This window comes from Acomys minous (genome assembly GCF_964271855.1).
Source record: "Acomys minous genome assembly, chromosome: 11".
NCBI classification, from domain to species: domain Eukaryota; kingdom Metazoa; phylum Chordata; class Mammalia; order Rodentia; family Muridae; genus Acomys; species Acomys minous.
The window spans coordinates 96011080-96029294 of record NC_140492.1 but is presented as its reverse complement, the minus strand read 5'-3'; the positions used below and the strand labels follow the sequence as shown (position 1 = coordinate 96029294).

At 45.0% G+C, this 18215-nt stretch overlaps 1 protein-coding gene across 1 annotated transcript; it reads right to left on the bottom strand.

Moving 5' to 3' along the window:
* Positions 1–3752: 3752 nt before the first annotated feature.
* Positions 3753–17158, bottom strand: CENPH (centromere protein H). The gene is made up of 9 exons (XM_084802037.1): positions 16973–17158; positions 14048–14103; positions 13154–13202; positions 12697–12771; positions 11346–11402; positions 9542–9605; positions 8848–8899; positions 6558–6721; positions 3753–4316 (listed from the first exon to the last, which is right to left on the bottom strand). The coding sequence occupies exons 1-9, from the start codon at positions 17083–17085 to the stop codon at positions 4224–4226; spliced, it is 723 nt and encodes a 240-aa protein (XP_084658163.1). The 5' UTR covers positions 17086–17158; the 3' UTR covers positions 3753–4223.
* Between the last annotated feature and the right edge of the window lie 1057 nt (positions 17159–18215).

Sequence of the window (18215 nt, the reverse complement as noted above, 5' to 3'; positions counted from 1 at the left end):
AATGAACTTTTTTTTTTGGTTTTTCGAGACAGGGTTTCTCTGTGTAGCCTTGGCCATCCTGGGCTCACTTTGTAGACCAGGCTGGCCTTGAACTCACAGCGATCCACCTGCCTCTGCCTCCCGAGTGCTGGGATTAAAGGCGTGCGCCACCACCTCCGGCTTTAAAATGAACTTTAAAAAAAAATTTTTATTTAATTTTTTAAATGTATGTGCATTGGTGTGACGGTGTCAGATCTTAGAGTTACAGTTGTGAACTGCCATCTGGGTGCTGTGAATTGAACCCGGGTCCTTTGGAAGAGTAGGCAGTGCTCTTAACCACTGAGCCATCGCTCCAGCCCCTTAAATTGAGCTTTTGATGTTTCCTCTGCTGAAATGTTAGGAACACTGTGGTCCTCCTATCCGTCCAGTAGACATTTTCCTGTGTGTTGTCCGGCTGTACTGCTGGCGGCCGTGGGCATTTGTGTCAGGACTGGCCCTTCAGTTTTGCCTAGAATCTGTAAAGCTCAGTCAGTTCTTTGGTTCAGAGCCCTTTGGTTTAACGCCTGTGTACTGGATCCATCCATCTTAGCAGGGACGTGTGAGGATGAGGCTCGCACGACCACCTGAGTGGAGACGCTCACTGTCTTGCTTTACTTCCTCATCAGTCATCACTGTGGGGAGCAGAACCAGAGTCAAGGGAGACCAGGCCTGTCCCCGTCAGAAGTGGGGCATGGGGCAAAGCACCCCTGGTCCTACCGGATCAGGGCCTGAAGGCCCACATCCCTCCAGGTTTCAGGCAGAGGCCAGGTCTAGGATCCTGTGTGACCGGCATCTGGAGTCCCTGGGGGCACTGTCCTTCCACCTGGTTCTGAAATCTTCCACCTGGTTCTGAAATCTTTCACCTGGTTCTGAAATCTTTCCAGGTACTTATTTTACAGTGGTGCACCATTCTGTGTGTGTGTGTGTTTTGTTGTTGTTGGTTTTTTTTTTTTTTTTTTGAGACAGGGTCTCTCTGTGTTAGCCTTGGCTGTCCTGGACTCGCTTTGTAGACCAGGCTGGCCTCAAACTCACAGCGATCTGCCTGCCTCTGCCTCCCAAGAGCTGGGATTAAAGGCGTGCGCCACCACGCCTGGTTTCACATCTTCTCATGTCCACTCCCCTTTCTTCCTGTCCTTCCAAGGGCTTGCTAAGTAGTTTATGCAGATCTTAGACCTTCCTGCGTCACAAGTCTTAGAAGTCCAGAGATTACAGGGCACACCTGCATTTCTCACTGCATTTTCTTGCTTCAAAAAGCATATCCTCAGGCTGGAGAGATGGTTCAGAGGTTAAGAGCGCTGGCTGTTCTTGCAAAGGTCCTAAGTTCAATTCGTAGCAACCATTTGATGGCTCACAACTGTCTGTAATGAGATCCAGTGCCCTACTCTGGCTTGCAAGCATATATGTGCTCCCCCACACACACCCCCTGCACCCCCAGACAGGGTTTCTGTGTTAGCCTTGGCTGTCCTAGACTCACTTTGTAGACCAGGATGGCCTTGAACTCATAGAGATCCACCTGCCTCTGCCTCCCCACACCCAGCCCTTGTTTGTTTTTTATTAAACCTGGTCTCTTCTTGTAGCCTAGGTTGGTCTCAAGCTTGCTATGAAGGAGAGTGGGCGTGGCTTTGGGCTTCTGATTCTTGCATCTATTCCTCTTGAGTGCTGGATTGCAGCCTGGCTTACATGCGCTAGGGATTGATCCGAGGGAATCATGCATGCTAGCATCCCTAGCACTCTCTAGACCAGTGCTTCTCAACCTGCCTGATGGGACCTTTAATATAGTTCTTCATGTTGTGACCACAACCATAAAATTATTTGTTTCTACTTTATAACTGTAATTTTACTACTGTTGTGAATCGTTAAGTATCAGATCTGCGACCTCTGTCCTGTGAGAACCAATGTTCCAGGCTTTTCAATCCCTCTTCTGCACTTGCTACCACAATCCAGATGCTTTAGTTTAGCTAAGTGTGGGATAACTTTTTTTGGGATTCTGGAAATTACTTTATGGATAAGTGTGTACCAAACTTTAGGGCCATCTGCAGAATGTTACATCTTGTATTCCAAGGCAGACACCCACACAAACCACCTTTTAATACAATCTCAAGCCAGGGCTTCTCTAAATAAAGCATCCTTATAATCTGGTCCCGCAGACATCGTCTGTCTCCTGCCTGTAAACTCAGCTGAGTCTTACTGCTCCTTAGGACGTTCTCACCTTTTCCCATCTGGGTCAAGATGCAACAGGAGTCTTGTTATCAGACTGGCCACAGGGTTGGATGACATGTCTGATTGTGGCCAGCTGTGTGCCAAAAGGAAGGGTAGAGGACAGGCATTGGCTTTTAAAGGGACGGCAGCTCTGTAGTCTGAGAGTTCAGAGGTCTGAGGTCAGGTCTTTGGCCTTTTGCAAGCACGCACCTAGATGTTCTACCTCAGGTATGAACTGGAATTTCCTGTAAACGCCACACCATGTTGAAGGCTCTGCAGCCTGGTGGAGCAGAGCCTCCGTGGTTTGTGGAGAGTTGGAATGCTGTAGGCCAGGAGCCAAGAGGCTATCTGTAGTCCTCTTAGTAGCCATTATCACCCATTTCTTGTTTGAAATAACATGTTTTTAACTATTAGGTAAAATTTTTAAAAAATATTTATTTATTTATATAGTAGTCTGCCTGCATGAGTGAGTGCCTGCAGCCAGAAGAGGGCACCAGATCTCATTATGGATGGTTGTGAGTTACAGTGTGGTTGCTGGGATTTGAACTCAGAACCTTTGGAAGAACAGCCAGTGCTCTTAACCTCTGAGCCATCTCTCCAGCCCTCCATTAGGTAAAATCTTTGGAATGCGTTAACTAAATTATCAGACCTCTAGCTACCACCAAAGCTCAGACTATCATGAGATAGCAACCACACTCCTTACCTTTCTTGTTGCTCTGATCAAATACCTGACAGGAAGCAATCGAAGGAAGGCAGGGTAGCAAAAGCGTGAGGCACTTGGTAACACTGCATCTGCAGTCAGGGTCCAGAGAACCCACAGGAAGTAGGGGCAGACTACAACCCCAAGGCTGCTCCTGTGACCCAGGTCCTCCACTCAGTTCTGTCACAGGAAGCCGGGCGTGGTGGCGCACTCGGGAGGCAAGGGCCAGCCTGGCCTATGAAGAGAGCTCTAGGCCAGCTAGGGCTATTACAGAGAAATCCTGTCAGGAAATCCACAACGGGCTGGCAAGGTGGCTCAGTGGTTCTGAGCACTGCTGCCTTTGGGGAGGACGTGGGTTTATTTCCCAGCACCCACCTGGTAGTTCACAATCATCCAGTTCCAGGGCGTCTGATGACATCTTCTGAACTTCAGGGGCACATACACACTCACACACAGTAAATTAAAAATACGTTAAAAGCCCTCAACTTTCCAAAACAGGGCCATCAGCTGGAGAGCTAATGTCTAAATACATGAGGTTACAAAGGACATTTCACACTCGGACAAGTGCAGAGCAGATGGCTGAGTTAGTCTGAGGCCAAGCAGAGCAATTCTGGGCCGAGAGAGAAGCCAGGTTAAATAAGTCAGCTGGGAGAGGAGTTTGAGCCAGAACAGCTGAGGTGAACCAGGCAGCCCAGAGCTCAGAAAGAACAAGTAAGCGTGAGCCTACTAAACAGCAAGCCTCAGAGGCTGAACACATTCTAGGCCTCTCGACTGTACGGAGGCAACAACTGAGCCAGGCGTTCTTTTTACAAAGCCATCTCTCCAGTCCTGCAAATTTTCTTTTTTAATAAGACAGTTACATTTATTTATTTTTTTAATTCTTAACTTATAAAAGTAAAACGAACGCTAGATCAGGAAGGGGGGGGGGAAGTCACAACCCCACTTACATAATGAGAACCCTTTACCCTTTGGACACTTTTCTAATTTTTGGCTACCAGACTGATGCACAGGTGCATAAACGTGTTCAAAAGCACTGCCAGGAAAGTGCTTGCCAAGATGTCCACCTTCTGTGGCAGTAGGACCCGCCTTCCCCTCAAGGCTGGATGTTCAGGCTCCTGCAGGGTACCCCGTCACATGAATGATCATATTTCAAACAAGACGTTCCGTGTCGTATCATCAACGCAAGCCCTCAAACTTGAAGCAGCAGAATGGTCCCCAAACCACCACTTACATTACTCGTTAACTCAGCAATTTATATGACAGATTGGGCACAGAAACAACCTAAAAATGCCAAACGGGGTTCTTATTAGATCGTGTCGAGATCCTTCCCCAGCTGCAGCACGGTCTCTCTGAGGGCAGAATCCTCTGCCCAGTTGACTTTACTCCCCAAAATAAGGCCCTGAAATTAAAAAAAAAAAAAAAAAAAAGTAACGCACTTAATTTAACAAGATTTTAACAAATCCTTTCCTGATTTCCCCACCCTGTCCCCTCCTGCCCCCAAAGGTTCCATGTAGCCTAGGTTGGCCCTGAGCTTGCTATGCATCAACTCTGTAGCTGAGATGGTACTGCCTCCTGCCTCCACTTACTCAGTACTGGGATTACAAGCACCCGCCTACACTACAGTTCATGTGGGCTGGGGACCAAAGCCAGGGCTCTGCGGCTGCCAGGTGAATACTCTCTCAACTGAGTTAGGTCCCAGCATCCTTGGACTGGTATCATCTGATAATTACTGAACATTTTCTGTTTTGCAGAAGATCAAGAAGACAAACAGAACCACATTCTCACGTTCAACAGGGTGGCAGCCTCGCTTCCTATAATGCTGGTATCTCCAGTGTTCACCTGTGGGTTCCCTGGACAGCTTTTACTTGTTAAGAATACTTGCAGTGAGCACTTGGGAGGCAGAGGCAGATGGATCACTGTGAGTTCGAGACCAGCCTGATCTACAAAGTGAGTCCACGGCAGCCAATGCTACACAGAGAAACCCTGACAAACAAAAAAGAATACTTGTAGTGTTGCCTAGGGTCAAGGCCAGCTTTGTATCAATTGCTCTTTTGCTCTAGGGTGAAATATTAGCAACCGGCTGGAGAGATGGTTCAGAGGTTAAGAGCACTGACTGTTCTTCCAGAGGTTCTGAGTTCAATTCCCATCAAGTGCATGGTGGCTCACAACCATCTATAATGTGATCTGATGCCCTCCTCTGGCCTGCACTGTGTATATATAATAGTAAATAAATCTTTAAAAAGTAATTAAAATCAATATTTAAAAAGAATTATTAACAACCAAAACTAGTATGTTTTCTTTCTCTTTTTAATTTTATGTGAATTGGTGTTCTGCCTGCATGTATGTCTGGGTGACGGTGTTGGGCTTCCCAGAACTGGTTACGTTACTGACAGTTGTGAGCTGCCATGTAGGTGCTGAACTGAAGTAGGAACCTCTGGAAGAGCAGCCAGAGCTCTTAACTGCTGAGCCAGCTCTCTGGGACCAGTGTTTAGTTTTCAAAAGAAATAAAAAGAAGAGTTTAGTTCACCAAAGTTTTAAGCCTTTGAAATAGTGCAAAATATTTTTGTAGCAAACAATGAATGGACTATGAAATGATTAGGATCATAATTAATGAAATTCTGGTCATTTATGTTTTGATAAACAATGGCTCAATGATAGTAAATTATTTATAAAATGTTTAGACAGATTTTAGAGAATAAATGTTAGGCTGTTATGTACAAAAATATTAAAAATATTGGGCTATAGAAGGAACAGTTGCCAGGTAGTGGTGGTGCACACTTAATCCCAGCACTTGGGAGGCAGAGGCAGGAGGATCTCTATGAGTTCGAGGCCAGCCTGGTCTACTGAGCAAGTTCCAAGACAGCCAAGACCACACAGTAAAACCTTGTCTTGGGGGCAAAAAAAAAAAAAATCATCTCTTTTCTTGTTGTTTTTTTTTGTTTGTTTTGTTTTGTTTTTTTTGGTTTTTCGAGACAAGGTTTCTCTGTGTAGCCTTGGCTGTCCTAGACTCCCTTTGTAGACCAGGCTGGCCTCGAACTCACAGCAATCCACCTGCCTCTGCCTCCCAAGTGCTGGTATTAAAGGTGTGCCCCACCTCGCCCCGCTTTGTTTTTTGTTTTTTTTTGTTTTTTGTTTTTTGAGACAGGGTTTCTCTGTGTAGCCTTGACTGTCCTGGACTCACTTTGTAGTCCAGGCTGGCCTCGAACTCACAGCGATCCACCTGCCTCTGCCTCCCGAGTGCTGGGATTAAAGGCGTGCGCCACCACACCCGGCTTGTTTTTGTTTTTTAATTAATTAATTGTGTGTGTGTGTTTTTTTTTTAATCTACATGCCTATGGGCTCATTGGACCTATTGCCATGAAAGCCAGAGTTCAGGCCCCTGGGACTAGAGTGACTCGGAGGTGTGAGCTGCAGTGTTGGTAGTGAGAACTGAACCTGTGTCATCCTCTGGACGAGTACCACTGCTCCCAACCACAGAACCAACTCTCCAGCCCCTGCGTCTGTTTATGAGACAGGATCTCATGTGGCTCAGGCTGGCCTTGAACTCCTGAGCCTAGTGCCTTTCTTTCCCAAGCATTCAGATTATAGGTGTGTGCCACCATGTCCAGCAACGTCTGGTCTTAATTTATATAAATGTTACCTGGAATGTGTTTTGAATAACTGTAGTAATCTTTATCTCCATCTGTAGGGTTTTTTTCATAGTCTTTATCATTTCTGAATTTTCCATATTGTCCAAGTCCTCTTTCTGTTTGTTCTTCTCAGTTTGTATTTCTAAAAGCTTATTTCTTGAAGCTTGCTTTAATTCTGTTAGGTTAAAAATAAAACAATATGATATATATGAGTTTTGTTTGGTGTTTTCCTTTAAAGATTTATTTACTTATTATGTATAGTGCTTTGCTTATGTGTACACCTTCAAGCCAGAAAAGGGCATCAGATCACATTATAGATGCTGGTGAGCCATCATGTGGGTGCTAGAAATTGAACTCAGGACCTCTGGAAGGGTAGCCAGTGCTCTTAACCTCTCAGCCATCTCTCAGCCCTATTTCCCCCTTTAAAGAAAGGGTCTCTCTATAACCCTGGCTGGCCTAGAACTCACTATGTATACTTAACTTACCCAAAGGCACGTGCAGCTTTATATAAGGACCATGAAAGATTATAAAGCAGTATTTCCTGGTTATTCCAATCAAGAAGTTTTACTTTATTTTGTCTATGGATGTTTTGCCTTCATGTAGATCTACATACCAAATATGTGTAGTACCCACAGGGCCAGGCCAGGGAGATGGATCCCCGGGGACTGAAGTTACCGATGGGTGCTGGGAGTCACACCTGGGTCCTCTGGATGAGCAGCTGGTATTCTTAACCCCTGAGCATAGTTTGGCTTTGTTTTTGTTTTTGTTTTAGATAGGCTCTCATGTTACTCAGGCTGGCCTGAATTCCTGATCCTCCTGTCTGTCTTTCTCGAGTGTTGAGATTGCAATGTATGTGTCAGAATGCCTGGCCCAAACGCACGGCTTCTTGCATGTTGGCCAACTACCAATTTCTACATCCTTAGTCCTTGTTATATGTGAATATATAAATGTTTAGCCACTTTCAGTTTTACAGTCACTGAAAGGATATCCGTTGGTAGATATGTGCTTTTCTTCTTATTTGTCTGTTTTCCAAGACAGGGTTTCTCTGTGTAGCCCTAGCTGTCCTGGACCTTGCTCTGTAAACTAGGTTGGCTTTGAACTCACAGAGATCTGCTTGCCTCTGTCTCCCAAGTACTGGGATCAAGGTGTGTTTCATCACTGCCTGGTATATGTGCTTTTCTAATCCCAGAATCGTTATTATTAGGTATCTGTAGAGACTTTTGTAGTTTCCTTTTAGAAGGGCAGTATGGATCCCCACAGTTTTCATGATCTGCAGGTGACATGGTTTATCTAGAATCTTTTACTAAATGTGTGAGGAATGCAATCTGTATCCAATGAGACAACCTATGTATTCACTCATAGTCCAGAGGCAGCCTGTGGCCTCCAAACTACTGAACATAGAATCCATGCCCTATGCGTGCTGACTGTTTCATATGTATGTCTCTCTCTCTCTCTGTGTATATATGACTTTTATATTTATCAAATACATTTTTGGAAGGTCTTGCTATGAATTTCTGTCTAGCCTGCTGAGCCGATGTAGCTCAGAGTGGCTTTGAACAAGTGGTGAACCTTCTGCCCTTTGAATGCTAGAATTTTGTTGTGCTAAGAATGTTGTGGTGCAGCTGTGGAAACATGTGTACTGGTCATTGAGAAGTTATGTACTTATAAATATGCTCAGATGGGCATGAAAACAGTTTAGAATGACAAGGGGCGCGGCTTCTGCACTATAATTTTCTCTACCATTTAATTTCCTCACTTATGGAGAGAATGTACTAACAATGTACTTTTTTCTTTTTTTTTTTTTAAAGATAGGCTCTCAAGTAGCCTAGGTTGGCTTTAAACTCATTATATAGTAGTCGATGACCTGACCTCTGATCTTCCTGCCTAAGCTTTCAGAGTGGCTTTACTGGCTTGTTCCACCACACCTGACCAGAATTTAAAGTTCTAAAATAACAAAAATAAAAGCAAAATGCATTTTTACTCTATTTCCTTAACTGCAATGTTTAAAAAATGTAAGAAAAATTGAAAATTAAATTTATCAGTTACTGAGAAATCTGTCCCTATTAAACAGCTAATGTAGATAAAAATGTGTTCCACAAAGTAGATAAATCATTTAAAAAGGCCAGTGAGATGGTGCAGTGAGGAAGGGCCTTTGCTGCCAAGCCTGAGACCTGACGTGGCAGAAGGAAAGAAGTGGCTGTCTGACCTCCGGTGAGTGCCTCAGTGTGCGTGTGTACACGCATGTGTGTGCTAGTGCTTGTGTAAAATGTTTCTAAGAAAAAGTAAACATAGTCTACATACGCAATCTCTTTCTTCTAACATCGAGCAGTTTCCTCTCTAATTCTGAAGACTCCTGGTATTAAAACAGAGTAAAGCATGTCACTCAGTGAGAAATCTATACTTACACCACTGACTTTCACATACTTAAATGTTCTTAGGGTCCAATTTCCCTTTTTGCCCTATCTTTGTTTTTTTGTGTATTTTATTTTGAAACAGGTCTACTATGTAGCTGGCCTTGAACTTCTGGTCCACCTGGGATTAAAGGTCAAGGCTGTTCTACCACAGGGGACCTATCTTGGGTTTTTTTTTGTTGTTGAAACAGAGTATCTCTGTGTAGCCCTGGCTGTCTAGGAACTCTCAGAGACCCACCTGCCTCTGCTTCCACAGTGCTAGGATTAAAGGCGTGTACTACACTGACAAGACAGGGTCTCAGATAGCCCAGGCTAGCCTCAACTCACTTTGGAACCAAGAATGACTGGACTCCTGGATCCCCATCTCTACCTCCTGTGTGCTAGGATCACAGGCCACAAAGGAAGGACAGTCACTTAAATTATGTTGGTAACTTGTAACCTCAGTAAAAAAAATAAGCTCTATGGTAAAGACAACCTACGGAAATCCATCTGCAACGCCACTGCACATCTCAACACCGGGTGTCAGGTTCCAGAAGGCTGTCATTAAGACCACAGAGACACAGAGCAACCGACGTAGTGCTTACCTCCTTCGACTTCATTACTAACTTCTGTAGCCTTAATACGTGCTTCATGTCATCAGTGAGCACGCTGCAACGGAAAAAAAAAGGTCACTTATTTACTTCAGGTAAGAGTAAGAGTTGGGTGTGGTGGGGCATGCCTTTAATCCCAGCACTAAGGGCAGCAGAGGCAGGTGGATCTCTGTGATTTCCCGGCCAGCCTGGTCTACTAAGCGAGTCTAGGACAGCCAAGGCTACAGAGAAATCCTGTCTCGAAAAACCAAAACCAAAACCTAAACCAAACAAAACATAAATAAACGCTGAGGCTGAAGTGGTGGTGCAAATGAATAAATGTCTAAAAAATGTTTGGTTTTTCTCTTTCTTCCTTTTTTTTTTTTTTTTTTTGGTTTTTTGAGATGCTGTGTTAGCCTTGGCTGTCCTGGACTCACTTTGTAGATCAGGTTGGCCTCAAACTCACAGCAATCCACCTGCCTCTGCCTCCCAAGTGCTGGGATTAAAGGCATGCGCCACCACGCCCAGCTTGGTTTTTCTATTGTTTTCTATTTTTTCTTTTTTCCCCCGAGACAGGGTTTCTCTGGGTAGCCTTGGCTGTCCTGGGGTCACTTTGTAGGCCAGGCTGGCTGGAACTCACAGATCTGCCTGCCTCTGTTGGGATTACAGGTGTGCACCACCATGCCCAACTTGGTTTTTCTTGAGACAAGGTTTCACTATGGAGTCCAGGCTAGCCTCAAAGTTACAGAGATCGGCCTCGCTCTGCCTCCTAAGAGCTGAGATTAAGGCACGTGCCAAACACCTGACAATCTGTAAGCGGAGCCAGCCGGAACGTCAAAGGATTACAAATCAACCTGAATGAAGACACCTAGGTGGGAGAGGTGCCCAGATCCTCCTCAGAACTTGTCTGGTGCTCACTGGAGGGTATATTATATCACAAGCCTTTTAGAGTTTTAGAAACAAAGCTGGAGTGGGGGATGGGGAGAGGCTGAGGCAAGACTGATGATTTCTAGGGCCTTTATTTATACTTCCTGACAAAGTCTTTAAGCAAAACCAGCACCCACTTTCCTTCCCACCCACCTTTTCAGTACTGGGACTGAACTCTTATCATATAAGCTAGCTAAGCAATCTACCACTGAGCTACATCTCCAGAATTTTTTTTTTTCCCTTTTTAGCTTTTCATTTGAGTCTTATTAAGAGGTTCAGGCTATCCTTGAACTCACTATGTAGCCCAGGCAGGTAAAACAAGCTCATTTCTACCACCGAGAAACAAGGAGTGTCCTTCTATTTAATTAAGTTGCCACTGAAGGATCTAAGTTCAATTTCAGGGCCCATATGGCAGGAGAGAACTAAGCAACTCCTTCAAGTTGTCCTCTGATACACACACACACACACACACACACACCCCTCTTTTTGAGGTAAGGTCTGTATATAGAGCCCTGAATATCCTGGAACTTACTATATAGACCAGGCTAGCCTCAAACTCAGAGATCTGCTTACCTTTGCCTCCAGTGCTGGAATCAAAGGCATGAGCCACCACTCCTGATCCATGCATTATTTTTTTTTCTTTAAACTCAAAATCTGCCCATCGTGGTGGCATCCATTTTTAATCCCAGCACTTACGGAGACAGAGGCAGACGGGTCACTGTGAGTTCCAGGCCAGCCTGGTCTACAAAGCAAGTTCCAGGACAGCCAAGTCTACACCGAGAAACCCTGTCTCAAAAAACAAACAAATTAAAGTTAAAATCTAAAATCAGTTTATGTGCATACCTCCTTTATTGTTCCTATTCTTTCCTAATCTAGGAGAAAAAAGTCATACCTACTCTCGCTGGCCATGTTTTCCATGTGATTCTTAAGTGCCATTGACAGTTTCATCCTAAAAGAAGAAAACAAAGCATTAAATAACAAAAAAGCCAAACATGGTGGAGCAAGCCTGTAATCCCAGCATGGGAGACAGAGGCGGACAGACTGATCTGAGTTCAAAGCCAGCCTGGTCTACCCAGCGAGTCCAGGATAGCCAAGGCTACATACACACAGAAGCCCTGTCTCAAAACCTCCCCCCCAGCCGGGCGTGGTGGCGCACGCCTTTAATCCCAGCACTCGGGAGGCAGAGGCAGGCGGATCGCTGTGAGTTCGAGGCCAGCCTGGTCTACAAAGCGAGTCCAGGACAGCCAAGGCTACACAGAGAAACCCTGTCTCGAAAAACCAAAAAAACAGAACAAAACAAAACAAAACAAAAAAAACCTCCCCCCCAAAACACCAAAAAACAAGACTCACAAAACCATAAAGAAAAGAAAATGGCATCTTAGAGAAAAAGTTGTATTGTACAGAACAAGTAACATCTATAGGGCCTTAGATTTTTTTCTAAATATTTTCTAAATATATTGATTTCCCTTCAAATATACACAAAGCATAGTATATTTTAAAAAACAGTATGGTAGGGGTTAGAGAGATGGCTCAGCAGTTAAAGACACTGACTGCTCTTCTAGAAGTCCTGAGTTCAACTCCCAGCAACCACATGGTGACTCACAGCCATCTATAATGTGATCTAATGTGCACTGTATACATAATAAATAAATCTTTAAAAAACAAAAAACAGGGCTGAAGATATGGCTCAGAGGTTAAGGACACTGGATGTTCTTCCAACGGTCCTGAGTTCAATTCCCAGAAACTACATGGTGGTTCACAACTATCTATAATGAGATATGGTGCCCTCTTCTGGTGGGCAGGCACACATGCAGGCAGAACATTGTATACATAATAAATAAATCTTAAAAAACAAAACAAAACAAAACAACCCAAAAAACCCAAAAACCAGTATGGTAGCCAGATGTGGTAGCACACACCTTTAATCCCAGCAGATCGATGCCATCCTGGTCTACAGAGTTCAGGACAGGCAGGACTACAAGAGAAGCCCTCGCTGGGCGTGGTGGCACACGCCTTTAAGCCCAGCACTCAGGAGGCAGAGGCAGGTGGACTGCTGTGAGTTCTAGGCCAGCCTGGTCTACAAAGCAAGTTCCAGGACAGCCAGGGCTACACAGAGAAACCCTGTCTCAAAAAAGCAAAACAAAACAAAACCCCCCAAAAACCAACCCTCACCTTTCCCTTCCTGCTCATGTTTGCACCTAGTTCACAATTTTTACCTTTAGGAATAGTATGGCAAGAATTACCTGTTGAGCGCAAGACTTTTGATTTCAAAACTACTTTTTACATCTTCAATTTCATTCTCCAGGTCTCCGATTTTACTATTAAAGAAACATGAACCGAAGAATTTCAGCAATATGAAAGTTGTTATTGAAATGTGTACAAAGTAAACCTTGGGGATGAAAGTTGAGCGCCTTTATCTGAACAGAAGAAAATGCCAGGCTCTCCTCACAGCAGCCTATCTACACAGCTGGGCAGCTGAGCTGAGTCCCCACACTAAGCATCCAGACAGTGTGGGGGAATGCCAGGCCACAGTGAAGCCACCACCCCATAGCGCCATATACTCCACTGTAGGTCACCAGCCTCCCAACATAGGCATGACATATTTAAAATCATCCAGGAAAGGAAAGACAGCATTGTAACAAGGATCATATGAGTAATTCTTAGTAAGAGCCACAGATAAAATATTAAAATAAGACATACCTTTCAATTTGTTTTTCTTGCATGATCTGATCTGGAGTTTTTTCTTCATCTATAAGTAAAAAAAATTTTTTTTTAAAGTCAGTAACACTTTTATTTAAATAAACACATAGCGTATGTGAGTATATCAGGGAACACATGTGACCGTCAGAGGACAACTTGTCAAGTCACTTCTATCCTCCACCTTGCGGGTCCTAGGCACTGAACTTGGGGCACCAGGCTTAGGACAAGCACCTTATCCGGTTGAGGCATCTTGCGGCCACATCACCATGCTTCATGAGTATCTTGCATGTTTGTTTACCTGTTTGGCTACACAGAATGTATGCAATTTGTTTGTTTTCTTAAGACGGTCTCGCTGTGTAGCTCCCGCTAGCCTGAAACAACTCAATATACAAATCAGGCTGGCCTCAAACTTAGAGACCTGACTCTATACCTCTTGAGTACTTTAATTAAAGGTAGAGTCTCCATGTTTTACTGAAAAAAACAACTTCTTATAAAGCTGATTTTGTTTCCTAAGAATACCATTCATCTGGGGGCCGGAGACAGCTCAGAAGTTAAAAGCACTGGCTGCTCCTGTAGATGATCTGGGTTCGATTCCCAGCACCCAGATGGTGGTTCACAACCTCTGTAACTCTAGACCCAATATTCTCTTTGGCTTCATGGGTACCGACAAAGCAGGAAAAGTACATATACATAAAATCAAATTATTTCTTCTGGGCATAGTAGCACACGTCTTTTATCCCAGCACTTGGGAGGCAGAGGCAGGTGGATCACTGTGAGTTTGAGGCCAGCCTGGTCTACAAAGCCAGTTCAGGACAGCCAAGGCTAACACAGAGAAACCTTTCCTCAGAAAAAAAAAAAAGAAATACCATTCTTCAGAAAACTCATAAAACTTACTTGCATCAATCATTGACTTATATTCTAAGAGTTGTTGTTTTGTCTGTGCTCTTAGCCTAAAAATTGAAAAAGAAGACAGATAGGAAAAGCATTTATGGATGGTGGTTATAAACATCATGCAATAAATTATGGGAACGTTATAATCTGCTTAAGCCTCTCCGCTGAGTCCCGCTCTGGTTCTTAGCGTAACTGTAGCTCCTCTGTTAACACCTACGTTCACCTTTAGCATAACAAAGCCACTTTTCCTTTAAGTTTCCATTTATATCATAGGATAAAATGAAGTTCAAGTCCAAAGGCTCTGCCTGCCAGAGAAAAGGATATCCTTTACTTACAAATCAATAATTCAGTTCTTGCTGCCTAGATAAAACAATAAATGGAGCCGGGCGTGGTGGCGCGCGCCTTTAATCCCAGCACTTGGGAGGCAGAGGCAGGTGGATCTCTGAGTTGGGGTCCAGCTGGTCTACAAAGTGAGCCCAGGACAGTCAAGGCTACACAGAGAAACCCTGTCTCGAAAAACCAAAAAAACAAAAAACAAACAAACAAACAAACAAAAAACCCACAAAAAAACAAACCCAGTAGATGGTAATAAACCAATAGATGGTATATACTGTTCTGCTTGAGTTAAGATAAATATATGTTCTGTTAGAGTTAAACCGTAACTCCCTGCTATATTCTTTTCTCTGGAAAGCTGGAAAGCCCCCAATCTTAAACTTCCAGCCAATCAGCTTAAAATGCTTTAAGATACAATGAACATAAGACAAAAATTAATTCTTCTTGCTTGGAATGAACCTGGAATAGAAATGATTTTTCCTGCTTGGTTGTGGTTTTTGTTTTTTGTTTTTCCTTTTAAAACGCACTTTGAAAAAAGTTCAGGAGAGCCCGGCACGGTGGGGCATGCCTATAATCCCAGCACTTAGAAGGCGGAGGCAGGTGGATCGCTGTGAGTTCAAGGCCAGCCTGGTCTACATAGTAAGTCCAGGACAGCCAGGGCTACACAGAGAAACTCTGTCTCGAGAAACCGCCCCCCCCCCCAAAAAAGAGAAAGAAACAGAACAAAACAAAAGCTGGACATAGTGACACATGCCTCTAATCCCAGCACTCTGGAGGCAGATTGATATGAGTTCAAGACCAGCCTAGTCTACAAAGCAGTCTAGGACAGCCAAGGCTACACAGAGAAACCATGTCTCAAAAAAAAAAAAAAAAAAAAAAAGAAAAAAGAAAAAAAGGAAAGGAAAAAAGAAAAGAAAAGAAAGTGGCTCAAGGGACACAGTCTGGCTCCCGAGAGCAGGTTGTGTCCCTGACTGGTCAGTTTTTGTTTAGTGTTCAATAATTTCCTATGGACCTGTTGGAGTCTGCTGTTGGAGTGGTCAGTGTACGGCTATTCCTGAACCCTAAGGAAATGAGACTTGACACTGAAGTCTTCTCACTTAGCCTCATCTTATTTAAAACAGTTGACAAAAGGAAGACATGAGAGGGAAAACAGCATCTTGGAGAAAAAGTTAAAACTATAACTCTTACACACATTAATAGGCCAGACTGAAATGTAGTTAACAAAAAAAAACTGCTACAAGTGGGCAGCCCCAAGTGATGATAACCCCAAACCCCACTAGCTTTGCATACAGACCGCAACATTTTCAGACGAGCTGCTGGAAAATGGCTCAGTCATCAAGTGGGTATTGTTCTTATACGAGGACCTGAGTTCAGTCCTCTTACAATTACGTACATAGAAAAATTTTAAGGTTTTTTGAGACAGGGTTTCTCTATGTATCCTTGGCTGTCCTGGAACTCACAAGAGATCCACCTGCCTCTGCCTCCTGAGTGCTTGGATTAAAAGGCATACACCTTCCCCACAAAGCTTCAAAAATACACCTATCTTAAAAAATTGTTATTTTTATTTCATGTGCACTGGTGTTTTGTCTGCACGTATGTCTGTGTAAAGGTGTCAGTCCACCTGAAACTGGACTTACAGTTGTGAGCTGCCATGTAGGTGCCGGGAATTGAACCTGGGTCACCTGGTAGAGAAAGAGAAACCAGTGCCCTTAACCACTGATTCATCTCTCCCGCTCCCCAAAATACATCCTAAAAACATAAAAATAGGGGCCGGAGAGATGACTCAGCAGTTAAGAGCACTGCTTGCTCTACCAGAGGTCCTGAGTTCAATTCCCAGCTCACAACCATCTATAATGTGATCCGATGCCCTCTTCTGGCACGCAGGTGACCTCCAGATAGCGTACTCATATATGTAAAATAAATAAATCTTAAAAAAAAAAAACCAGAAAAATAATAAAATATTGAACAGCATTTTCAGAGCCAGGTGTGGTGGCGCACACCTTTGATCCCAGCATTTCAGGAGGCAGAGGCAGGCAGATCGCTGTGAGTTCGAGGTCAGCCTAGTCTATAAAGCGAGTCCAGGACAGCCAAGGCTACACAGAGAAACCCTGTCTCAAACAAACAAACAAACAAACAAACAAACAAACAATTTCACCACAGGCAGTAGTGCGGTTTTGGTCCAGGTCTTACTGCCATCAAATTTTCCCTAAAAACTGCTGACTGGAGAGCATCACCGTCCTAGCAGAATGATAAACAAACGAAGCTTATGGGCAGCCAAGGGTCTTAGCCATATATGGTGGGTCGTGCCCTCCCTCCCTCCCTCCCTCCCACCCTCCCTCCCTCCCTCCCTTCCGTAGCTTGGCTTGGATGTTTTGCTCAGCCAGCCCGTTCAGGTTCGGGGCACTGCGTTAAACACTTCCTCAGTGTCCCAGGGACACCCCTAGCGTCTCTGCGCAGAGGGTGCCCTTTGCGGCCCCCCTTCCCACTGACCAGCCTGAAGCGGTTCAACTGATAGTGCAGTGAGGCTGGGAGCCATGGAGTTTGAGTTTGAACCCAGCGGGTCCTGAGCGAGGGCGGGATGCCCGCCGGAAGCACCTGAGCAGCAGGCTGATGCGGTCCTCGATGCGCTCCTCGGCGGCCTGCGGCAGACCCCGCGCTTCTCCGCAGGCCTCAGCCCCGGCCGTAGGCGTCTCGGGCGGCTGCTCCATTGCAGAGGTTGCTTGCAGGCTTGAACGCTACAGGAACACCCTACTGGTTCTTCCCGCCACGAAATTGACACCCGGAAATACCTGCCCCTTTCGTCCCGCCCCTTCCGCCCAGAGCCCCACCTTTCTGCCGTCGGGTTGCCGTGGTTATCGCGCTGCGTTCCTTTCCCAGACTACCCAGAAGAAACAGATTCTGTTCCACTAGTTAGACTCTCCCCAGCACACCGGATCTAATCGAAGCCTTTGGGTAGGGATACATGGAGATGAGGCTCAGTAGGAGAACGCTTACCTAGCATGCGTAAATCCCTGGGATCGACCTAGCACGGAGCCGGCGCGGTAATCTTTAACACTTTAAGCTATATCCTTAGTGTCTCAAGCCGGGGGGTGGGGGTTGGGGGCAGAAGTGAGTAGTCATCCTGCCTGGGTACTGTAACTGTCACTCTAGGTCAAGGCTTAGAGGATGGATGGGTATGCTCTGCAGGGTGGGATATGTGACCCGAAGTGCGCACAGGTGGGTGTAGAGGCACAAGGGCATCAGCATCAGATCCTCCCTAGAACTGAAGTTACAGGCAGTTGTGAGCCACGTGATGTGGGTGCTGGGAATTGAACCAGGCTCCTCCCTGGGAGCTCGTGTTCTTAACCATGCAACCATGTCTCTAGGTTCCACTCTCTTCCTTACCCCTGTGAGACTGGGTCTCGTGCAACCCAAGCTGGTATTTTCCTACCAATCCTCCACCTTCCAAGTGCAGAGAATCACGTGGCTCTTGCAGTATTGTACTGAGTAGTTAATTTCCTCTTGCTGTGCTGGGAACACATCTAGGGTCCCTCAATTATTGAACTACATTCCCAATCGCTATTAGAGCTCCTGAGGTCCTTACTTCGTGTTTAGTGGAGAAATTAATGCTTCAAGTAGGAGGCAGGGCGGGCGTGGTGGTGCACGCCTTTAATCCCCAGCACTTGGAAGGCAGAGGCAGGCGGATGTCTGTGAATTCAGACTGGTCTACAAAGAGAGTCGCAGGACAGACAGGGCTACACAGAGAAACCCTGTCCCAGAAAAAAAAAAATCAAGTAGGAGGCAGTGCTGGCACATGTTCTTGACGCTTCTTTAAATTCCTTGCACTGGCACTCCATTA